Genomic DNA, 25,605 nt, shown 5'->3' with positions numbered 1-25,605 from the left:
CCCTAAATAATGAGACCTGCCTTCCTCTCCTTCTCGCCACACTCGCCTCTCCCCCTGCTGCCTAATGGCTGGGGAAGAGCCTGCGTCTGCTGGAGTAGAGGCAACATGGACACGTGCATGCTTTTGTAGTCCACCATCCTCTCCGTGTTCCACTCAGAGTTCTGCAAATCAATGTCTAATCTCAAGGTAGGTACAGTACTGGCTATTCCCAAAAGGCCAAGATCATGAGTGTTAAACCGTGTGAGTTTGTTTTTTTCTGAGAATTAACATGTCAAAAAATGACACCACATCAGATAAGACTGAGGACTAATCTACATAATCAGACACTGATGCTCGTCGTTCCACATGATGCACAAAGCACACACGGCTCTTTAAGAAACTGTTTATTGTTTTACCACGTGAAACGGTTGAACACAGCAGGTAAATGAGAACGCGTCTTATCCATAATTACAATCAGAGACGACAACAATGCCATTGATTATGACGACCCAGGTAATAAGAATAATCATTAAACCATAACACCCATTACCACTGATATGGCCATTTATATGGCGGTTTAAACCTTTGTCTCGCCATTGAAAATTGTTCTGGTCAACTACAGAGCACTGCAACCAGTCAGTGACAGTGTCCAGACAAACAGATCATATGACAACCACACGGCAACAGTAGTACAATCAGACACAGCTGCTGCTACAACAGCCATACAGTAAGTGATGCGGGTTGACACCAGTTCGTCAACATAAAGCATTGACAAATAGGTTTACTTAACAATACAGAGAGAATCAAATCAACAAAGGTTTGTGTGAGTAGAACCACGTTTCCCCTCAGACTGTCAACCAGTGGAGCAGTACAGGCAGCAGCACTAGCTCAGTGAGAGGCTCATTCTGCAACAGTCAGTCCAGATAGCATCCCAGGTAGGCTACAGAGAGAAGGCGTTGGTACAGTCCAGGTATTGCGTTTCATATGAATCTGTTCCCAGATCAGAGAGATTTGGCACAACAGAAACGAGAAGGTCTGTGAAGGTACTGACAAGCCAGCGGATGCTGAATCCTCAACAAAATAGTCTAGTCCAACGAGAGCACAGATGGCCTGATTGACTTGAATATTAAAGGAATTTACACAATCTAAAGTCAATGTCCAATCACAATGTGACCCAGGATTCCAGGACCATTGTCCCAGCAAATCAGAGGGTCTGTACGAGCACAGGGAAGAGCAGAGACAGGTGTTCGGCTCCTCTGATTGGTAGCTTGTGTGTGGTGTAGAAGTGGATGACCTCTGGGATGGTGTTGAATGGCAGGCTGTTCTGCCCCAGGACGTACTTCCAATCCTTACACTGGCTGAACTTTATGTGCATGAAGCCTTGGCAGCACCTGAGAGAGAAGGCCGAAGGGCAGAGTCATGGACCACATGATGACACACTGGAAGTGACATATACAGCCTGCTTATTTCTGGCATTTTATGAGGTATTTCTTACCAAGATTTAACAACATATAATGTAGGACTAGTAAGGAGAGAGGGAAGGGGGGAATTATACAGTATAAATTAGTAATGTAATGGCTTGTGAGAGACAAGACAAAGATGATGAGAGAGAGCGACGGAGAGGAAGCAAGCAATACAGAACTAGCAGTAGAGCAGCGCTGCACCTCCCCTTTAAGAGCTAGCTGCCATCATGATGTATGTCTAATTATAGAAGCAGAGGGAAAGACATTTGGCTCTAATTGGTCATCATTAGTTTGCAAAATCAACAATGGAAGACTAGGGAAATCTGTTGTTCTACACAATGCAATAACAACAAACAGAACCAGCATCACTACATTGCTAATTAGCTATGGCTTATTTTTTGTGTTCTTTGGAGCACATCAACCATCAGGATTGAAAGGTACACTACATGACCCAAAATATGTGGACACCTGTTTGTTGAACATCTCATTCCAAAATCCTGGGCATTAATTTTGAGTTGGTCCCCCATTTGCTGCTATAGCAGCCTCCACTCTTCTGGGAAAGCTTTCAACTAGATGTTGGAACATTGCTGCAGGGACTTGCTTCCAGTCAGCCACAAGAGCATTAGTGAAGAAGGGCACTGATGTTGGGCGATTAGGCCTGGCTCGCAGTCGGTGTTCCAATTCATCCCAAAGGTGTTCGATGGGGTTGAGGTCAGGGCTCTGTGCAGGCCAGTCAAGTTCTTCCACACTAATCTCGACAAACCATTTCCGTATGGACCTCGCTTTGTGCACGGGGGCATTGTCATGCTGAAACAGGAAAAGGCCTTCCCCAAACTGTTGCCACAAAGTTGGAAGCACAGAATCATCTAGAATGTCATTGTATAATGTAGCATTAAGATTTCCCTTCACTGGAAGGGAAAGATTAAGATTAAGATTCGACCGTTGGACTGCCAGATGGTGAAGCGTGATTCATTACTCCAGAGAACGTGTTTCCACTGCTCCAGAGTTCAATGGCGCCAAGCTTTACACCACTCCAGCCGACACTTGGCATTGCTCATGGTGATCTTAGACTTGGGTGCGGCTACTCGGCCATGGAAACCTATTTCATGAAGCTCCCGGCAAACAGTTCTTGTGCTGACGTTTCTTCCAGAGTCAGTTTGGAACTCGGTGGTGTTGCAACCAAGAACAGACTATTTTTACGTGCTACAGCACTCAGTGGTCTCATTCTGTGAGCTTGTGTGGCCTACCACTTCACGGCTGAGCCGCTCCTAGACGTTTCCACTTCACAATAACAGCACTTACAGTTCACCGGGGCAGCTCTAGCAAGGCAGAAATGTGATGTACTGACTTGTTGGAAAGGTGGCATCCTATGACGGTGCTACGTTGAAAGTCACTGAGCACTTCAGTAAGGCCATTCTACTGCCACTTTTTGTCTATGGAGATTGCATGGCTTTGTGCACCTGTCAGCAACGGGTGTGGCCGAAATAGCCAAATCCACTCATTTGAAGGGGTGTCCACACACTTTAGTATATATAGTCTATGTTTCATATTAAATCACAGATCCCTGACAAGCTGTTAGAGAAAAATCTCTCTTGAAGACACATGATTTGTCTGTGTATTTGCCTCATCCATATTGGTGTGATGCTGGGCTGTGTGTCAGTCTGTTTCCATGCCGACTCACTCTACTGGTTCTCTATCGCTTTGATTCCATCTCCAACTACCTCTGGCATGTCTCCCTCACAACCATTTAGGGACACAAAGCACCTGCCAGTCTAAAGATCAAACCACTGCTTCTTTCAGACCCCTGGACCTCCTATTGTGAGACGAGGGCCACATACTGTAGCTTTGTCGTTTCACACAATGTCAGCCTGTCTATTTGAGCTGTTAACATCGGCGGGTGTGTGTTTGTGTGTGTGTTTGAGTGACATTGTATCTGTGTGGTGTCTGTGTGGCTGAAAATGAGAACCTCTAATGTAGTGTGCGTGCGTGCACTCAGGCGTGCCTGTGTGTGGCCCACAGAAGGTGATTCATATTCATTAGTGATTGGAAAGCGGCTGATGTGAGAGCTGCAGTGTGCTGTATCTGCCTGATTACCACTCAGAGAGAGAAGAGGTGCTGGGGGAGAGAGGAGGAATGAGAGTGAGGGAGGGAGAAAAAAGGGGGAGAGTGATGGAGAAGGGGATTTAAGGATCAAGCTAGTAATTAGAGAGAAGAGATTTGACCATATAAGCACTATTACACAGCGTGAAGGACTATTGAGAAGAAAATCAGTGTGCCAATGATCTTCAACGGGTTGAGGGAGGAGAGAGAAAGCAGAGGAGGTTAAGAGAGACAGATGGAGGCCTACACAGATGGAGGCCTACATACAGTGAGATAGAAGCTCAGTAGGGAAGGTGGCTGCAAGTATACTGTACACAGTATACTTGCCTTTATTTAAATACGCAAGTCAGTTAAGAACAAATTCCTATTTTACAATGACGGCCTACCCCTGCCAAACCTTCCCCTAACTCGGACGACGCTGGGCCAATTGTGCGACGCCCTATGGGACTCCTGATCGTGGCCGGTTGTGATACAGCCCGGGATCGAACCAGGGTCTGTAGTGACGCCTCTAGACCGCTGCGCCACCCGGGAGACAATCAAGTCATAGAGTAGTTAAATCGGAGGATGATTCAATAAATATTCTAACCTACTATACTTATTGGACTGTTTGACTCATACCAAACTGTATTTAAGTGCATTAGCAATGATTTGATGTTGCTGTTCAGATGTAAATGGTGTGATTATGTTGAGCTTTATACCGTAGTGAGAGAGAGTAGTCGTTGAGGCTGGTCTGGCTGTTCCTCACCAGGTAGCTACACTCCTTACACAGGGTCAACAGAGACTCTGCCTCTGACCGCGACAGTGCCCCGTGGTACCACCTGACAGATACACAACATGAATGGAGGGAAGGAAAAAGACATGGGGCCTTATTTATCAAAAGGTTGATATTTATCAAATTTGAACTTGACAGGAAAGTGTGCGTATCTCCAAGCAAATCTCAGACCATGCATACGCACAACTTCAGGGTTAAAGAATTGTATTACAAGCAAACATTGTTATTTTTGGGGAAATGGAGGTGTTTGACGCACAGAATTTGATATTTATTGAAGGCTAACAAAAGCACTAAAACGTAGGCTAATTATATAACAGATGCATTTGCCATCGGTAAGGAGTTTGTAGAGCAGCATGTAGCCTAATATGTTTCTTTGAGTCTTATAACATGGGCCGAAATCATAATCATATTTACTGACATAACTGGTTTATTCCACACTACACACAACAAATATCAGGCTACTACTTATTCATCGCTCATTCAATAGCCAAGGAGCACAACATCATAGCCCACTTAATCTCAGAGCCTATACCAAGACAGGAAATAGAAGCACAGTCAATTGACACAAAATACTGAACAACAATTTGTATTTTGCATAGTGTGGGTTATAGTATTTACTTTACATTTTTTAAATAAAATACGCAGCAAGTGTTGGTATTCGCTATAAGCGACACGCATTTTTTGTTTGAAAAAGTAACAGCAAAAGATGAAAACATTAGCCCACACCTCTACAGAAATGTGTTCCAATTTGCCATTGTGCTTTCTTTTAGAAACTGACATGGCCCAGTTGCAATATTTCCAAATCATACAGCAAATGAGGGTGTTACCGTTACCATAAAGGTGAATGGAGGGCGTTTTCCAGGCAGGGCTGTATACAATATGTCTCCGATTTATCAATAAAGAAAAATGTGGATATGTTGCGTATGACCGTTTAATACATCCCAATAAGTTGTGATGGGCGCAAATCCTAGAATCTCCACCTACGCCAACATGTTGTAAGAAATGTACACACGGTTGATAAACTAAGCCCCTGGAGTACTGTGCAATGTCAAACATTAGTGGTAAATTAAGGGATTTTCTTGTGACATACAGTACATGTGAAAATAAAGTGACGTGCAAATATTTGATTGTCACCATTGTTGAAATGTGTTTCTGTATGTGCAAATGTGTCATGTAGTGTGTTATAACCATGTTTCTTCTCACTTTAAACAAGCATCGTCTTCTTTAGTCACTGTTTACTAACTCTGGCAGATGGCACAGGGGTCGGACTGAGACAAGACCACACTCACGCAAACATGAGTAGGGCTCTCCAGTGGATCCTATAACAACCCTTAAAAGACCACCTGGGAGAGTAATGACAGAGTAATGTACTACCCTCTCACTTCATGTACCATGGCCTGGTGTACAAATATATGATTGATTAGTAGAGTTTGTTAATTCATATATCGAAACATACTTAATTCTAATGATATACATGTATAAAACAAAACCACATTTACATTCTACTGTGATGCTTTCAGTATTACTGTGTAGACAAAGCAATAACACCCAACCCAAACAAGAGATATCAAAGTAAACAATAAAAATGTCATTACAAAAGAAAAGAGTACGGTACGTACACTTGTTTCTCCAGGGGCAGGTTGGGGTCTACTCTCTCCCCCATCATGTTGTGAGGGTCAGAGCAGGGCATCCGGAACTTCATGCTCCCTCCTGCCAGGGGACTGGACCTGGGTGGACGCAGGCGCTCCGTGGGGGACGAGGACCGGTCCCACTCAGCACCATCAAACTGCACTGAAAAAAAGAGAGTGAGTCAGACAGAGTATCTCATTAAAAAGGGAAAACTCAAGCCAGGCCTGGGAAAACAGTGTAGATACTGTTGTTGGTGCGGATGGAAAAAGGGTTGGGCATGCCATAGCACAGAGAACAGACTGTTTCTGCTGAAGGGGTACACAGTGGAGAGGAGAGCTGGTAGCACAGATCTGACTGGGTGCAACATCATCATCCAATGGTTGGCTGGGACTAGGAGCTGCTCCAGGGCAGATCTGCAGGGTGACCTAATGAAAGGAGGCATGAGAGGACCACATAGCACAGGGGGCTTCTGGGTAGTGGCGGAAGCGGGCCCTGAGGGGCTGCAGTGCGGTGTAGAGGGAGAGTCAGTGCTGTGTGGCGACAGGCAAAATATCATCATGACCCAATGTAGTGTTATGAGACCCATTGCTGTGTGCTATCACCAGTATCTGGCTTACTAGACCCATTACGGTGCGTTACAAAAAAGTGCTCCAATAGCCACTTGTTGCCAAACCTATTGTTGGGTTGTTAGGTTGTGACCCATTGATGTACAGTACCAGTCAAGGGTTTTTCTTTATTTTTGCTATTTTCTACATTGTAGAATAATAGTGAAGACATCAAAACTATGAACACATATGGAATCATGTAGTAACCAAAAGTGTTAAACAAATAAAAATATATTATAGAGTCTTCAAAGTAGCCACCCTTTGCCTTGATGACAGCTTTGCACACGCTTGGCATTCTCTCAACCAGCTTCACCTGGAATGCTTTTCCAACAGTCTTGAAGGAGTTCCCACATATGGCTGCTTTTCCTTCACTCTGCGTTCCAACTCATCACAAACCATCTCAAATCGCTGCAGAATGCTGAAGTAGCCATGCTGCTTAAGTGTGCCTTGAATTCTAAATAGATCACTGAGTGTCACCAGCAAAGCACCCCGACATCATCACACCTCCTCCTCCATGCTTCACAGTGGGAACCAGACATGCGGAGATCATCCGTTCCCCTACTCTGCGTCTCACAAAGACATGACGGTTTGAACCAAAAATCTCATATTTGGACTCATCAGACCAAAGGACAGATTTCCACCGGTCTAATGTCCATTGCTCGTGTTTCTTGGCCCAAGCAAGTCTCTACTTCTTATTGGTGTCCTTTAGTAGTGGTTTCTTTGCAGCAATTCGAACATGAAGGCCTGATTCACACAGTCTCCTCTGAACAGTTGATGTTGAGATGCGTCTGTTACTTGAACTCTGTGAAACATTTATTTGGGCTGCAATCTGAGGTACAGTAAACTCTAATGAATGTATCCTCTGCAGCAGAGGTAACTCTGGGTCTTCCTTTCCTGTAGCGGTCATCATGAGAGCCAGTTTCATCATAGCGCTTGATAGTTTTTGTGACTGCACTTGAAGAAAAGTTTTCCGCATTGACTGACCTTCATGTCTTAAAGTAATGATGGACAGTTGTTTCTCTTTGCTTATTTGAGCTGTTCTTGCCATAATATGGACTTGGCCTTTACCAAATAGGGCTATCTTCTGTATACCACCCCTACCTTGTCACAACACAACTGATTAGCACAAACGCATTAAGGAAAGAAATTCCACAAATTATTAACAAGGCACACCTGTTAATTGAAATGTATTCCAGGTGACTACCTTATGAAGCAGATTGAGAGAATGCCAAGAGTGTGCCAAGCTGTCATCAAAGTAATGGGAGGCTACTTTGAAGAATTTGTTTAACACTTTATTGGTTACTGCATGATTTCATGTGTGTTATTTCACAGTTTTGACATCGTCGCTATTATTCTACAATGTAGAAAAATTGTAAAAATAAACAAAAACCCTGGAATGAGTAGGTGTGTCCAAACTTTTGACTGGTACTGTATGTTAACATCCTACAAAAAGCAGGCAGGGCAGATGCAGGACACTGTGGGTTCAGGCTGGTGGGTCCTAGGGGGTCAGGGAACAGGTTGGGGAGTGAGAAGGTGTTGTCCTGGGTAGGTGTTGTCCTAGCAGGAGCTCCACCTCCAGCTGCTGCCCCACTGGAGGGGGCCAGGGTAGCTCAGGCAGCTCTGACATCTCTACAGGGAGCCAGGTGCAGGAGAGACAGATAAAAAATAATCGATGGATATGGGTGTGAGAGTGGCTAGGAAGATATTGTAGTATAGAGAATATGAAAGTCTTGGTGAAAATAGGAGGGGAAGTATAATGAATACGGAGATGGATAGAATATGGAGGAGAGGTAATAATTCTGACAGGAGAAAGAGTGAAGGTAGCCAAGTAGATGCTGTGTGTCAGATTGACAATGATGTGGACTGTGCGTCTAGGGTGGTGAGGACAGGGCGAACAAATGAGGCAGGAGAGGACCAAAATAGCTCATTACAATCCGTGGCAAGCAACCACGTAACCCATTACTGCAGTCTCAATGGCGCACACACACACACAGAATCCGCCACAGCTGTGCTACACACCACACAGTGAAGCAGAATTACTAAACAAATGAAGGGGGGCTGACATCTTGATGATCTGACAAAACCAAAGACCCCCTGGGTGTGTGACATAAAAGGGCAGCTGAACAGGGCATTAGGAGAGACCCCAGTGATGCTGTACATACATCCCTCACTCTCATCCCTCCCTCTCTCTCTCACTGGTTCCTTATTGAGCAGGGAAAACACACTCCGCCACTTTCTCTGGCTCTCTGTGAACTATTGACGCAGTACAATGGCCCCATCTGGAGAGCCCTCCCAGCCCTGCAGAAGCCATCATTAAAGTGTGACCAGCTCAGAGGACAACAGTGAGGGAGGGCTAGAATGAAAGGAAGGAGGGAATGAACTCAGTGAAGAGAATCATACATTTTTTTGAAAAGGGATTGCAGTTAGAGTTAAGCTTTGCTTGTCACAGTTAAATGACAAAATTCCAACAGAATTCCTGCCCTGTTTAGGGGGAGTTCCAGACAGTATGCAATACCAAGGACATACAGTACACCATGTACTTAGAAACCAGTTGCACTAGCAGTACGAGTGGGTGTGCATATTTTATGATTCCACAGTTGCTGCTATTTGTAGCACACAAGTGCCCAGTATAAATGTTTGAATGTCTGGAAGGCTGTTTGGGGCATCTGTGTTTCAGTGCGACCTCCTGTCTGCAGTGTAACATTTACCCTAAATGGCCCCTTTATAATCCCCTCATGACATCACCTTTACCTCCTCCTACACATGTCAGCACTCATCACTGTGACAAAGGGCAGGACGTGACCTTTTGCTGGCGCGCGCACACAGAGCTGTCATTCAAACAGAGGAAACATCTGGGCTCCATTTACTACTAATGGGAACCTGTGGATCTATCACACAGGTTGTGGAGGCCATTTGCCCGAAGGTCTTTCTTGTGATATATAGACATTCTGACAACATCATGTTCAGAGAGAGAGAGGGGAGAGAACTAGCAGGCAGATTGACATTTCAGAATAGAATATTCAATAATATATTTGAAAACCTGTACAAACCACTCAGCAGACACAAAAGACAACCTCACACTGAAGTGGGTCCACTGATTGAACCAAGAAAAAGGCATTTCAGTATAAAACAAGTTTTCAATCCATTTTACTCTTTCAGTGTGGAAGACAATGGCACTATAACCTCAGAGCTCATAATCTGAGTAAATATAAAAAGCCATTTTATTTTTAATCAAAATAACTATCCTGGAATCAAGTGACAGGAGCATTGGATAAATCCTGCTGTATTTCGTCATTAAAACACAATTATGAAGACATCTGCTTTGTAACAAGCCCAGTTCCCCATGTTCTCTCTGCCAACAAAAGGCTTTTTGCCGGGCACAACTTCTTCCTACTAATGACAGATAATTAACACCCCTATCCATGAATACACACTAAGGCATATAAAATAGGAATATGACATGGCATTTGAAATTCATTTTCATGGACAGAACTTCCATTTTCTTATTCAGCTCAAACCAATGGCTTTCTACTATTCCTCCCTTTCCGATTTCTCTTCTTGGCCTCAATTTTTCTGGGATTGTATATTCTGTTGGTTCCTGCGCACACACACACCTCCCTCTCTCCCCCACTAAGTGGTGCATTATCTATCCCTTCACTACTTCTCTCCCCCCTCCCCATCTCACTCTGCCTCCCATCCAGCTCACTTGAGGGAACGAGTCTGGATCGTGGAGGACATGTCTTTTCATTAACATCAGTAACGCTTCACATGGAGCGAGAGAGCGCGAGGGTTGGAGGAATGTCGTCACGACACATCCTGTAAATTGATGGAGAAGCCAGTTGGGAACCCCAGGGCCAGCTTAGAGTGAGCTAACAGACCAGGGACACACCGGCCATGGTGATGGAAATCTCATGATTGCTGCGTCGCACGCACACACACACACACAGGTGCACAGAGGTGTCTTTGTAGACTTTCCAGACGCCAGTCTACAGTACATTCACACCTGGAAAACCAATCCAACATTCCGTATCTGCAAAATATTGTGTGAAAGACCTTTAAATTATATTTAAGGCCTCCTACTTGTGGAGGGAAACCAGATATCAGAGATCAGATACTAACAGCACATACTGTAGATCAAATARGCTGTGCACCTAACACCATTCATCTACTCATTACACAGGGCATTCTGTGTGGAGTAATGAGTGTCCATTTCATTAGCTCACTAATTGGTGTTGCATGGCTGCAGGGCTATCTATGCAGCTCTCACTGTTGAATGTTAAAACATTCACAGGAATTAATGATGGTTGTAATAGGGGGGAGCTAGGTGCTAGTGACAGATTTGTAGTATTCTAATTAAAACCTACTGGACTGAGGCATGTCTGTCTGCCAGCAGCAGGCTCTCTCACACTGCTGGTGTCACGTAATTGACTACCAACTCACACCCAGACACTGATCTCCACCTGAGCTGGACTCCACAGTGAAAACTGTACATCCCACTCTAAAAGAGGATATGCACAGCATTTTACTTACTGATTATCATAATTGTGCATGTAATATGCAACTATCCAAAAAGCCACCTCTAAATGTGCCTTTCTTTTATTAATGAGCATCCTGTTCTCACTCCTGACCAATGTTCCCTCTAAGCTGCGCTCGTTCGCAGGACTGCAGCTCCCCAGGACTGCCGTGCAGAAGAAATATCAGCACGCGCAGAGAAACACAAGATTGAACTTAACTTTCTACAGTTTTTCCCCTTAGTTAACACTAACAACATTTCCCTTTACTGTGGGAATTGTGATCGAATCAACGCAACATACCAAAACATAACTAACTATACAAGACTAAGTATGCAGAAATAACTATGCAAGAGGCAGAACGCAGTGCAGCATAACCAATCAGAGCTGCAGTAGACCAATATGCAAATAGACCATTGCCATATATGGATATGTGCTATTCACTTTAAACTAGACTGTGTTTACAGCATGAGTAGATGCGCTTGTTTTGAGATCCAAGCAAGAGCTGCATGTAGCCAAGTGTGCACGTGTTCATATTAGCCTACTTATAGATCATTTGTAGTCAGCAATGGGAGAGTGATTGCTTCCTATAAGAGCACAAAACGTATACATCGGATAAACAGCTTTTTTTTGTCTTAAAGGAGCAGTGTTGTATTTTGAGAGAGGCTTGAATAAGCTAAGTAGCCAATTGGCAGAGGGTAGCATAATTTATCTAATTCTCTGTAATAATGTTATGGGAATAATAATGCATTTTAATTTTGTATAGTGGTTTGCATCAAAACAACACAACATTTTCAGTCACCTTGTTTGAAGGACAAGTGGATAAACAGGTTAATGTCAAGCCCTGCATATTCTTTTCAAAAGTCTCATGGAATGTGGGCCTACATTGAACAACACATTGGCTGCTACTGTAGGCTGAATGATAGAACATCCATTTCCATGTTAAAATGTAATGGGATGCATTTTCTCCATTGTTTTTGATGGAAGGCCACTCTGGTAGGCCTACATTATGATCAACTGGCCACAGTAGCCTACTTGACCATTGTCTGAAACTAACTTAAAGCAGGTACAGCCTCAGTGTTCACAGTAAACYCTTGCTGGAAGTTGCACAAAATTTTCACAACATTCAAGTTTGCGCTCAACAGACCTGAAATTRTCTCAGCGCTGAAAAAATTTAAGGGAATATTTCTCCTGTCTGTGGTAACTGTTGATAATCAGTGCGTGTGGTGATGAGGTGAGAGCTGAGGCACTGCTGGCAGATCGTAGGTTATCAGGCGGTGTGTCACCTTGGCAGGGAGGGAGGACTGCAGGGACAGTCCTGTCACCGTTGTGGGAGGAGAGGCCGCAGTGAAGGCGAAGGTGTCAGCGCCGCGCGTGACTGATTGCTCCCTGTCACAATGGCCTCTACCCCCCCCTCACCCCCTCCCTGCTCCTCCACAGCCAATGTCATTCATTATCTTCTGTCCCCTCCCCTCGGAGTCGCTGGGCTCCACAAACATCCGCACTGAGCTCACATCAAATCTGCCATAACCTTGGAAGTCCCCCCCCTCTCTCTCTACAGCTCTTCAACTAACCCTCAGTGCTGCCATACCAAGTCTGCCTAGTAATGCCATCTGACTGGGAATATGGATTAAATGTGAGAATGGAACATACTGTAGTGTTTCTGTTTTTCACTCCAACCAATCTGTTCACACAGGCCGGGGTGCTGGCAGCTAACCGACTGCAGGTAGAAAAACAGGTGCCAGAAAATCATGAGTGAAGGTTCCCCCCCCCAATCTGGTACCATTTCTTATTGGTGTTGTAATAGATCCTGTCCAAGAGATCTGGGAATTATCCCTTAAATCTTCTGAGAGGGTCACTCACCCGATGGAAGTAATCCTCTCCGTCAACGCTACGTTGTCTATTTAATGCCTGCGAGGTAATGTGATTTGAACATGTTCTGTGTGTTTGTGTCTGTGTCGTGTGTTGCTGTAGCAGTTCTGCTGACCACCTGCTTATTAACACTGGATCAGTCATGCACACGCGAGCATGTAATTAACTGAGAAGAGGGGGAGGAAGGGAGAGCGAATGCATGAAAAAGAGGAGTGAAAGCAAGCGTGTTGATTTATTCTCCTGTCACCTTGACCTCCTGACTGAGACGCAGCTCAATTAAGTAGGCTTGCCCTGCCGTATCGTAACTGATCTACTGCCCACCGTCCAGTCTGTCAATCACACACACACCAGAAACGGAGACAGGGCCTCACAATATAAAAAACCCTTGTATTGTTTATGATGTACACTGAGCATTCCACAGGGATGCTGGCCCATGTTGACTCCAATGCTTCCCGTCATTGTGTCAAGTTGGCTGGATGTCCTTTTGGTGGTGGGCCAGTCATGATATACACAGGAAACTGTTGAGTGTGAAAAAACCCAGCAACAATGCAGTTCTTGACACCTACTACCACAACTACTACCATACCCCACTCAGACACTTAACGATAAGTATTTTGTCTTGCCCATTCACCCTCTGAATGGCACACATACACAATCCATGTCTCAATTGTCTCAAGGATTAAATTCTTCTTTAAAAACTAGTCGATTTCCGCGGCCCAACAAAATGTAATTAGCATTTTTTTTTTAATCCCCATAGAAATCTGTCAGTTTAAGCTAGCGATATGAGATATTTTTTGGCATCGGATGCGTCTCAATCCATCACATCCGCTGATGTCGCACTTCCGCATCTGCGGTGAAAGGTGACAGATATAGAGCAGTGTTTGTCAGATCATGAGACATCCCGAAAATCAGTCTTCTCACAAAATCGTCTATAGCGTCCAAACGGTTTGGCCTACAAACTATGACTCCCTCTATGGAAAGATGAGACTCACGAAAACGATGGTGTTCTGTTTCTCTGCGACAACCACAAGCACATTGACTCGCCTGAAGTCGGTACAGCCAATCTGCAAACTTCTGTGTGTAGCATCCGAACAGTTTGGCTACACACTAATTTTGCTCTAGGATGCCCACAGGCCTCATCTAAAGGTCGGCCGGTGACAGTTTTTTTTTTAAAATGAAGTGTAGTGCATTCAGAAATTATTCAGYCCCTTTCCCCACTTTGTGATGTTACAGCTGTATTCTTAAATGTATATAAAAAAAAAAATCCTCAATCTCCACACATGAGAAACAAGATTCTCTGGTCTGATGAAACCAAGACTGAACTCTTTGGCCTGAATGCCAAAAGTATGGAGGAAACCTGGCACCATCCCTACGGTGAAGCATGGTGGTGACAGCATCATGCTGTGGGGATGTTTTTCAGTGGCAGGGACTGGGAGACTAGTCTGGATCAAAATATGAACTGAGCAAAGTACAGAGAGATCCTTGATGAAAATCTGCTCCAGATCGCTCAAGACCTGACTGGACAGCAGGACAACGACCCTAAGCACACAGCCAAGACAATGCAGGAACGGCTTCAGGACAAATCTCTGAATGTCCTTGAGTGGCCACAGTCAGACTTGAACCCGATCGAACAGCTTTGGAGAGACCTGAAAATAGCTGTGCAGCGACGCTCCCCTTCCAACCTGACAGAGCTTGAGAGAAAATGGGAGAGAAGAATGGGAGAAACTCCCAAAATACAGGTGTGCCAAGCGTGTAGCGTCATACCCAAGAAGAATCGAGGCTGTAATTGCTTCCAAAGGTGCTTCAACAAAGTACTGAGTAAAGGGTCTGAATACTTATGTAAATGTGATATTTAAAAAATATATATAAAAAAAATAAGGCTGTCAGGAAGGCCAAATTATATATATATATATTTTAATTAAGCATATTTCTTGATACTTCAAGGGGTCTTAAAATTCCAAATCAAATAGCTAAATTATCCTTGGTATGACCTTCTTAAAACAATTCCATATAGCTTAGTAGAACCCCTCTACAGTCTGAGTCCTGTAGAACCCAGCAGCGTTGTAGTTCAAAACACAAATGGGTGCGCCTGGCACCTACTACCATACCCCTTTCAAAGGCACACATACACAATCCAAGTCTCAAATGTCTCAAGGTTTGAAAATCCTTCTTTAACCTGTCTCCTCCCCTTCATCTAAACTGATTGAAGTGGATTTAATAAGTGACATCAATAAGGGACCATAGCTTTCACCTGAAATCACCTGGTCAGTCTATGTCATGGAAAACGCAGGTGCTCTTAATGTTTTTTTATACTCAGCGTAAGTGTCGGATACAGATAGCAAATTCATTAACACACACAGCAAAGTCACCCTTATCATCCAGTCTTGTGTTCAATTGGCAAGTAGTCATGAATGTGATCATTCAAAGTGTGTGGGTGTGCAATGGACAGTGTGTGGAAGTGGTCATTCAAGGTGTATGTTTAGTAGGGTGAGAGTAAAAAGTGAAAGATTATTCATTGAGTGTAAAAGGGTGGTTGTGAGTGTTAGGGATGAGTACTCGAACAGACGTCAAAACTAGCTTTAACCAGAGATAAGAAATAAAAAAATGAAATACTCTAAAACTATTTGGTGGAATGTGCTTTGTGGCTTGTCCTGGGGGGGGAAACATTTTGTCTTGAAGACAACGTCAATTTGCTTTGACTAGTATTCCATTTGTACATGTGCATTTGAGGGGCAAAAACAAAACAAGGCAAGCATCACTCAGTTCTTCTCCCTAAATTCCCTTTCCCGCACTCAATTGCAATCCAACCCTTCCCTCTAGACACGCGTGCTGTGTCCAGTCTAATAATTGTAATAATTGTGTCCAGTCTATTTTCTGCTATGGCTGCTTTGTGAACTGCTGGTGCCATTTAGAATTGGTTAGCCTAAGCCGTAACCCCCCTAAACATAGAGAGGTTCCACACTGAAAATATGCAAAAACATTAGGTTAATAAAGACAAAGAGCATATTTTCATCAGAATCATTAAGCCTACTCACCAAACAGATGTCGTGCTGTAATTCATCACCATGCAGCGTGCAATGTGGAATTGTTCATCCATTTAAAAAATTCCAAAGAACAGGCAGAATAAACTAAATTGAACGTCTGTAGGCCTATATCGAAAAGACAGATTTTGGGTTGTAACCCTGCAAAAATMGTCTTTTAACAAGCCAAACTAAGCCCCGTTTCAAATTATCACTCTTTGAAAATAACAGTTCCAGACACGCAAGATGCGCGTGCATCACTTCGCACTGGCAACTTTTTTTCATTTGGAAAAATATTTTGTCATATTAAAATCATGTTTTTTGCAATAATATAGGTGCATCTTGACTGTGATAAGTGCTCGGGAAATAAGAGCGTGGAAAAAATGTGAGGGAAAAAAAATCCAATGCAGGCCTTGCTCTTGTGTTCTAAAAATAGACTTGAAAAAAAGAATAATAGTGTGAGATAGCTACTCAGGTTGCTGAGGATGGGACTGAGGTCAGTCAGCGCTCCCGAGTGGTGCAGCATTTTAAGGCACTGCATCTCTGTGCTAGAGGCATCACTACAGACCCTGGTTCGATCCAGGGCTGTATCACAACCGGCCGTGATTGGGAGTCGCATAGGGCGGCGCACAATTAGTCCAGCGTCGTCTGGGTTAAGGGAGGGTTTGGCCGGGGTAGGCCGTCATTGTAAATAAGAATTTGTTCTGACTTGCCTAGTTAAATAAAGGTTCAATAAAAAAATATATATAAAAATGTTTAAGTAGGTCAGTACCTGCGAAGGCTTTAGAGATGTTCTCTTTTTTCCACTCCCAGGGCTGGTCGTACTCGTCTGCTGGCCGCTCGTCATCCTGCGGCAACCGGCTCTCCCTGCCTTCCTCCAGGGGGTCGCCGTACCCCAGSCCCACCCCTAGCGGCCGCCCCCGCCCCCGCTCATTCTCATAGGGGGTGTCGTAGAGCTGCACCTCGCCTCGTGTCCGACCCACTCCGGGACCGTGCTGCAACTCTGTTAGAGAGAACACAAACATTTGACTAATTTCAATGAATAGTGTGCGACTATTCCATTTGTTTTTCAAAGAGAGAACACACATTTCAAAGTCAGATTCTGACATGAAGGATTTATGAACCAGCAGTTAATAATTTAGAAGAAAACACAGAAACAGAAAACAAACTGTTATTATGGTTAGAAAACACAAGATTCCTACAACAGGAGGTCAATTGCATCTGTCACAGCAAATTATATGAAAAGCCTGTTGAGCAAAAACAACATGAGTTGAATTTGAGGATGGGAAACAAATTATGTTTGCACAGCTTGCTGAAGGCTCAACYCGTCATATGGAGAGGCTTAACTAAACTCTGGGCTAGACCCGGAGCCGTGTAGCAGAAGAACAGCACTTCTCTTCACAGTTACAGCAGCAATCTAGTTGCTGCATCTCACAACAGCCAGTCTCATTTGCATTTTCATCAGAATTCTCAGCATGTAGCATGTTCTATAAAAATCTTTCCCAACACCGTCAACCTTCAGAGAGTTACGTGTGACTTTGAGCTGAGAAGCCATAGATTATTGAAATAACAAAACACCTGAAGACAGACTTCTGAAACAACTGCTATGTCAAATTGATGTGGGCTGTGAAGCCCAAAGCTTCAAAAACCAGGCAATATTGGATGGAAGGAAAGTGGAAGAATCTTTTGTCTCCACCATCAGCCTATCTATGGAGGTGCAGTGATGTGAGAGGGAAAGAGTGCTGGATCTTAAATGGAAGGGTTGGCTGGTGAAAAGCAGAACAGGCTAACTTTAACCTTCAGACTAAAGACTGCTATTGGGCGCCCCTGCCGTCTCCATGGCGACAGAGGCAGCCCTGGGGACAGACCCTGAGGTGGGAGGAGGTGAGGAAGGGAGGGCTGGGTTGGTTTGATGTTAAATCATTGAGACAGAGGCAGGCTTGGTGTAGTGGCATGCTGCTGTACCTGTGCAGGGAGCATGGAATGTCAGGGAACAGAGAGGAGATGGAGGAGATTAGGGGAGGGAGATGAAAATAGGCAGGGTGGGAATGAGAAATGGATGGGAACATGAAGGGAGAGAGAATTGAGAGAACGTATCTTGAAGGGAATCAGGAATCTATTACGGTATGCAAATGTATGTCAGACCAGCGGGTGACAGAGAATAGAAACTGAGTTCTGCCTTTATTCTCCCCAACTGAACTTTCAAAAACGTGACAGAAGCACATTTAAGATACCTTGGGGACGACATCTGCCAAAAACACACATCAGTTGATAATCTGTCTCTGGGGGGGTATAATAGCTGTTCTACTTCAGAATCAGAGCGATATTCAGTGTCACACCTGGCTTTCCCTCTTCCACCATGTTTTAATGGAGCGCCCACTGACATACCACAGTAACTCAGTCCTGGGTTGACTGGCTCACTGGCTTAGGCTCCATTGTGTATTTACCAAGCTGAAAGACTAAGAGACCCTTTGTCCTAACCCTGTGACTATGAACTGCTTCTGACTTGAATGAAGCCAGCAAAGACAACAGTCAAACGCACACTGACTCTCAGACGGATTAAAAAGCTACCCAGAGTCCCGAGGGCAACTAGGGGAGAATCCCTCCACCACTCTAGTGAGAGACGCTTCACTGCATGGGTCTGACAGACAGTGGCTGAGGAAACAGAGTTGTTACTACAGAAAGGCAACATGAGAAACGATAGATCTGAACCAAGGGATGGAGGATGAGCGCAAGGGAAAGGGCATAGTAGGATAGAGACATTTGTAAGGCTGTGAGTCAGACAGAGGACAATCTGACTGGGGAAAAGTCTCGCTCCTGCAGTGGAGGGTGTAGTGGCCTCGTCGGCAGATCTGTTTTTACTCTAGGCTCTAGCCAACTCTCCTATCTAAGGCATGATAACCAAAGTCAGAGGAGTTGGCTAAACCACAAACAGATCTGGTAACAGGCTAGAAGACAGAGATATATGAACAAAAACGCCATGGAGAGAATATATTCCGTCAATTGTGATTAGCCTACTTGTCCTGTGACAAAGAAATACTTGGTTCATCCAAAAACCAAAGCCTACTAACAGACTCACCGGTGATGACGCGTTGGGCCTCGTAAGGCTCCATGTAGCCGTTGTTCTCGCAGTGCACAGGTCCCAGATCAGGCTCTGGCCGGGGGTTTGGGTGAGCATCAAACGGATCAGAGTAATCTGCATCTCTTACTGCTGGGGCTGACGGAACCACCTGGGGTATAACAGACACTCATTAAGACACAGTACATTACAATGTATCACTCATACAGTGCATTCAGAAAGTATTCAGACCCCTTGACTTTTTCCACATTTTGTTACATTACAGCCTTATTCTAAAATGGAGTTAATAAATTGTTTTCCTCATCAATCTGTACACAATATCCCATAATGACAAATCCATAATGACATAAGTATTTAGACCCCGAGCAAAAACCAAGCCATGAGGTCGAAGGAATTGTCTGTAGAGCTCCGAGACAGGATTGTGTCAAGGCACAGATCTGGGAAGGTTACAAAAACAAATCTGCAGCATTTAAGGTCCACAAGAACACAGTGGCCTCCATCATTCTGAAATGGAACAAGTTTGGAACCACAAAGACTCTTCCAAGAGGTGTCCACCCAGCCAAACTGAGCAATCCGGGAAAAAAGGCCTTGGTCAGGGAGGTGACCAAGAACCCAACGGTCACTCTGACAGAGCTCCAGAGTTCCTCTGTGGAGATGGGAGAACCTTCCAGAAGGACCACCATCTCCGCAGCACTCCACCTGTCAGGCCTTTATGGTAGAGTGGCCAGACGGAAGCCATTCCCTCAGTAAAAAGGCACATGACAGCCCGCTTGGAGTTTGCCAAAAGCCACTTACAGTAAAGACTCTCAGACCATGAGAAACAASATTGTCTGGTCTGATGAAACCAAGACTGAACTCATTGGCCTGAATGCCAAGTGTCGCATCTGTAGGAAATCTGGCGCCATCCCTACAGTGAAGCATGGTAGTGGCAGCATCATGCTGTGGGGATGTTTCTCAGCAGCAGGGACTGGGAGACTAGTCAGGATCCAGGGAAAGATGAACGGAACAAAGTASAGAGAGATCCTTGATGATAATCTGCTCCAGAGCGCTCAGGACCTCAGACTGGGGTGAAGTTCAACTTCCAACAGCACAACGACCCTAAGCACACAGCCAAGATAATGCAGGAAGGGCTTCGGGACAAGTCTCTGAATGTCCTTGAGAGGTCCAACCAGAGCCCGGACTTGAACCCGATCGAACATCTTTGGAGAGACCTGAAAATTGCTGTGCAGCGACGCTCACCATCCAACATGACAGAGCTTGAGAGGATCTGCAGAGAAGAAATGGGAGAAACTCCCCAAATACATGTGCCAAGCTTGTAGTGTCATACCCAAGCAGACTCAAGGCTGTAATCACTGCCAAAGGTGCTTCAACAAAATACTGAGTAAAGGGTCTGAATACTTATACAAATGTGATATTTAAGTTTATGTACATTTAAAAAATTGTCAAAAAAGTTTTTTTTGCTTTGTCGTTATTGTGTGTTATTGTATATATATTTAATTTATTTTAGAATAAGGCTGTCACGTAACAATAAGGCTGTAACGCAATGTTTAAAAARTCAAGGGGTCTGAACACTTTCCGAATGCACTATACACTAACAGCACAAACCGTCATTCTGTTACCAAACTTTGCATCTGCACTGTTCTTCAAGTAAATGTGTTTTTGTAAAATTTTCTGCGGAAATTGTTAAAAGTAGTCCTTGTACATAGAGTTGTGGTTTGTTTAACTTTGCAATCATTGGTTTTGTTTGACATACATTTTTAAGTGAAAAGACTGCATTTTAGCATCATTGTTACCGTGGAATTGCTCTTATCGAAAGCCCAGGATTGAAATTGCAATGTTCATGAGGGGATGGATGTTCTAACACACCAGAATTCCACACAGACATTAATGAGGGCAGCCAGAGCACCCACGCAGAGTGTCTGTATCGACTCTACCTTCCCTTAGACCTTCAATGCACTTTAGGAGCTGTGCACTTGAGGCTTTTCAAATGAGAATAAGAGATGGATTTTAATGCATTACCTTAGTGATGATGTGTGAGCTGATTTGTTAACTGAATCAATGTGCATTCCCTGCCTCTATAGGCAAATACTATCTTACTCTCTGTCTCTGTCTCTCTATGAAATTCTGAGCATCCCCGACCCTTGCAGCTGTGCCTGTGTGTTCTCCTGCCAACACATACTGTACTCATCCAGGGTGGGTCTATGTGCCTGATGGCAGCACAAGTGTGGCATACGGTACTATAGCAGCCTAAGGCCTGTATGGCTTTCCTCACCATGTGTTCACATGGCGATCTCTCCCTGCTTGCTAAACCAAATACCATGTATTATTTATGTCTGGACATAAACTCAGGGGACTGTGACACCCCACTCAACGAGCCATCCATCCCATCAATAACGCTTCCTTCCATTAGTCATCGAAGACCGGTCAATTTATGGGCCACTTCAAACATGGCATGATGTATTGAAACATTGCATACTTCTGACTCACATTACCAGTCACTTGCATATGGGCTTAATCAATAAGCAGAGAGGTCTTTGTAATGGTAATGAATGTTAATGTGGAACAGGAAATGACTTACAGGCTCTTGATCTTCTAGGGAGACGGCACTCAGTAAGATCTTAGTTCTCCCCAGGTCCTGAGAGTCCATCTTGATGAGGCGATGTTTGGGAGATACAACCTTCATATCCAGGCTGGKGGACTTCAGAGGAGAACCAAAGGCAGGGTAGGAGGAGTCTGAGGACCCAGACTCGTTTCTGGCCCGGTTCTCAGAGTCCTCATATGGGTCCTCAAAGTCTAGTTTCTTCTGAGCCCGATAGGCTTTCAGTATCTCACTCTCTGTGTAGTCTGGTTTGGGTGGCTGAGGAGGCATCCTCCTGCTCCCAAAACTCAAATAGTCTTTGAGCCACTTTGCCATTTGACCTCTGCTCCCTCAGGCACTTGATGGGTTGAAATACAGGTTTCTGTGAAGGGAAAATATTATGATTCTGGTTAAACTACTTGCTTTCCTTTTAGTGACCTGATTCTAAACCTCAGACTCACTAGACAACAGACAGTGGATGGATTAACATTGTGTGTCCTGTTCTGAAGTTAAGTAAAACACTTTAACATAATGTCATCATTCATTCAAAATGCAGGACTACTAGGATATCCTACAATAATCATCTCTGTGTGCACATGGACACTTCTCCCACTGGTCCAGGGGCCACTGTGCAACAGCCAGTACAAATTTAAGAAAAAAACTAACCCTAGTCTCGGTGACAGCTGGACTTTAATTACTACTAATCAGTAGTAACTACTAATTACTACTAATGCTCAGAGAAACAATAAAGCAGTCTTTATAGCAGACTTTGCCCGAGAACAGCAATTAAATTGTAAACCCAGTAATAAAGTCTGATTTAATTAACAGATACTGAATCCACTAGGAACAACTGCAAGTCACGGATAAGAACAAGCAAAACCGTTTTCCTGACCTGTGTCAAACTTTAAAACAGAAGGCAATCAACAAAGATAAGTAATATGTTACATCATACTTATATTTCACAACAAAATACCACTAACATAAAAGCAACAATACAGGTAACTGTTTAACACGCATTAAATACAATCATACCTAATAAAATTGTCTTTATATGCTAAAAACATATTGGTCCKAAACATCCCATTGTAATTATTTTTTCCTCTCGTTCTTGTCCTCTTTGATATGTTCATTATTTCACCATCGACAACGATGATAACATTGAAACAAACTACAATTTAAGCACTTAAATCTGTAATTCTACTTCCACGTAAATTCTGCAACTTTTAAAATAAGCTTTTCACTAAATTCCAGTTTTTATAATGAAAGTGCATTGCGCTGAGACACACCTTCAGTCCTACCACTCAGTGTGCGAGCGTTTTATTCCACTTTTCTTCATTTTGATCGTAGAAAGTAGTCCTATGTTAATAGCTTTTGTCCATGAACGTAACGATGGAAAGAACAATCATTTCGCTCCAGTGTGACAGCCTGCGTGCGAGGGTGGAGAATAACAGCAAAGTTCCGCTAGGAAACGACTGATCGCAAGTGAGAGCAACTACGAGGGAAACCTATAGAAACCAGAGAGAAACCACGCAATTAAAGGGGAGGGGTTCATTCCATGATTCACAATGGATTATCTCTTTTACAGTCAGCCGATTTTTCATTTAATAATTCTGCATAGACCAGTCCCATATCATAAGATTAATTGCTTATGGAAAATGAAGTAGGCTGCATCTAAAAAAAWAAATATGTAGTAGCCCTACAAATTAAATGAAAATCAGGTTTAAAATACTCAGGCATTCAGATACTTGACCAGGTCAGTGAAATGCTTGTTCTCATTGAACAACAAAACGATTCCAAACGCATGAAAAGAGAATACAAGTTTTGTATAATTGCAATGTTTCCTCCATCCCTCTCAATTTGTCCTCATCCCAGCACTCTCTTGCTGATTTGCCTGCCTTAATAGCAAATTAGGCTATGCCATTCAAAATTCTGTAAATGAGTTTGGTAAATTGGTAAGAGAGAAAAAATAATTTCCTCTGCACAATCAAATCAAATCAAATCAAGTTTATTTTATATAGCCCTTCGTACATCAGCTAATATCTCGAAGTGCTGTACAGAAACCCAGCCTAAAACCCCAAACAGCAAGCAATGCAGGTGTAGAAGCAATAATTAACACTTACACCCACAAACTGTTATCAGTCTGACAAACACATTTTGAGCAAGCAAATAGATGTGCGGTGCCTGCCTGCCATACCCTCCAGGAAAAGCATGGTGAAGCAAAATCTGCAAATAAACACATAATCTACATAATAGAAAATATCCTTTCTGTTCAAAAGATAGCACATTGTTATATAGAGAAGTGGGCTTCATACGTCCACAGATGTCCTTTTTTGTCCGGACCACAGAGTTGTTAAGAAGCTAATTGAATTTCAGCGATCCAGTGGGTGATACTGTTATCTGGGCCAGTTAAGACACCATAAATACCTCATGATAGCCATGATCTCACTATCTCCCCGGGAGAACGGAGGATGATGTCATAGCTGAGCAGCAGCCTTCACTGCCATTGCCACAACTCCCCGCACCCCCCACTGCTCCCACACTCTTCAAATTCCTTCTTCCAGGCTGGTATGCCTGGCAGGAGGGACAGTGGGGAACAAAAGAGTGAAGTAGAGTAAGAAAAGAAGGAAAGACAGTACCCTCTGGCCGCTGCAGAGAGAGGAGGACACTACATCACATTTACTCATACAATGTTGTGTTTGAGTAAACAACATGCCTGGGTTTTCCACCAAGGACTCAAATTAAATCAAATGTAATGAAAACCCATTTGTGTGGAAATACTTTTACACAATCATTAATGAAGGCCAGTAACAGCATAGTAGATGTAATGCTTGGCATGTATCGCCATCTCTTGGTGATTTGAAAGAACTGCATAAAGTATAGTCTGTTATTAACCTCATTCTCATGACAGACACCGGTTCAATAAACTATCTGATTAAATACGACGTGATACCTGTTGCAGGGGGCTGACCTGACTGTTTGGCTGGTATGGTTTGTCTGTGCTGATCCTGGGGTTGAGTCTCTCCCGTTCAAGCGACACCAAAGTTCCTAGAGACAGGCTAAAGTGCTCTGCTCTCCACCATTCAGGTCTCTGTTATGGGGCAATCCACATATGCTGTGTTCACACCAGCAGCCCAATTCTGATATTTTTGTCACTAATTGGTCTTATCGACCAAAACTTTGGTACTGTACTACGCTGGGTACATACCCCCGTGCACTCAACGTTGTCGAGATACAGTACATCGTTAGTGGAGAAACTGTGAAACAAGCTGTAGCCTATTGCCTGTTTCTGTTTATGAGTCTTTTGTTAAAGAAGGTGAAACAATGTTGTGTTTATTTGCTGGAGTTCGCATCTGCTGCAGCCTTCGCTGTAAAATATAGCACGTTGCCATGGTGCTTCGGATGTGATTGGTCAAAATACCAATTTGTGGAAAAAAGATCCGATTTGGACTGCCTGTGTGAACGTAGCCATTGTCTCGTCCATCCTGCTGTAAAGAACATATTTCAGTGATAATTCAGTTTGCTTTGGAGGGTTATACACAGAATGTCCAGTAGTTTCAATTAGATAGATATATTTTATTTGTAAGTAAATTATTGTAGGGCATTTATAATGTTATAATTGCATGAGCCATGTTCAGCTAAAATGTGATCTTTACAAGAAAACATGAATATTTACTATCATGTAAGCTAACCTACCCAGCTCTCTGTACAAGCCAAATTTCGTTTAAAGTGCTTTGTACCTTTTCAACTTTTTTATGCGACGCTGTTTACTTTCTTCTCCATCTCTTGTCCTGGTGCACTACTGTACTTCCGGGCTGATCTTAAATCCCACCCCCCAATAATCATCATTGGCTARGTCTTTTTGCTTTGGTCTTAGTGATTGGCTATAATTTATCAAATAATGTATCCAAGTCCCGAAYTCATTCAAAACTGCAACATTTGACCTAATACGTTACAGTGTTACAATTTGGGATATGCGGCAATACACTCTGTGACGACA

At 43.6% G+C, this 25,605-nt stretch overlaps 1 protein-coding gene across 7 annotated transcripts; it reads right to left on the bottom strand.

Annotated features, from left to right (window-relative positions):
- Nucleotides 1-368: 368 nt before the first annotated feature.
- LOC111976000 (SH2 domain-containing adapter protein F-like) lies at nucleotides 369-25,414 on the bottom strand. Of its 7 annotated transcripts, XM_070447549.1 has the most exons (9): nucleotides 25,346-25,414; nucleotides 24,559-25,093; nucleotides 24,033-24,179; nucleotides 21,609-21,990; nucleotides 19,031-19,181; nucleotides 16,724-16,954; nucleotides 5,934-6,105; nucleotides 4,241-4,360; nucleotides 369-1,370 (listed from the first exon to the last, which is right to left on the bottom strand). In XM_070447549.1, the coding sequence occupies exons 4-9, from the start codon at nucleotides 21,942-21,944 to the stop codon at nucleotides 1,184-1,186; spliced, it is 1,197 nt and encodes a 398-aa protein (XP_070303650.1). In that variant the 5' UTR covers nucleotides 21,945-21,990; nucleotides 24,033-24,179; nucleotides 24,559-25,093; nucleotides 25,346-25,414; the 3' UTR covers nucleotides 369-1,183. The 7 variants fall into 7 exon arrangements, with proteins under 7 accessions (XP_070303650.1, XP_023860465.1, XP_023860466.1 ...); XM_024004697.2 differs by lacking the exon at nucleotides 24,033-24,179 and having other exon boundaries at nucleotides 24,577-25,093; XM_024004698.2 differs by lacking the exons at nucleotides 24,559-25,093; nucleotides 25,346-25,414 and having other exon boundaries at nucleotides 24,033-24,386.
- Nucleotides 25,415-25,605: the final 191 nt, after the last annotated feature.

The sequence above is a fragment of the Salvelinus sp. IW2-2015 genome, linkage group LG16 (genome assembly GCF_002910315.2).
Source record: "Salvelinus sp. IW2-2015 linkage group LG16, ASM291031v2, whole genome shotgun sequence".
In the NCBI taxonomy this organism is placed as follows: domain Eukaryota; kingdom Metazoa; phylum Chordata; class Actinopteri; order Salmoniformes; family Salmonidae; genus Salvelinus; species Salvelinus sp. IW2-2015.
This window is presented reverse-complemented; position numbering and strand designations above follow the sequence as displayed.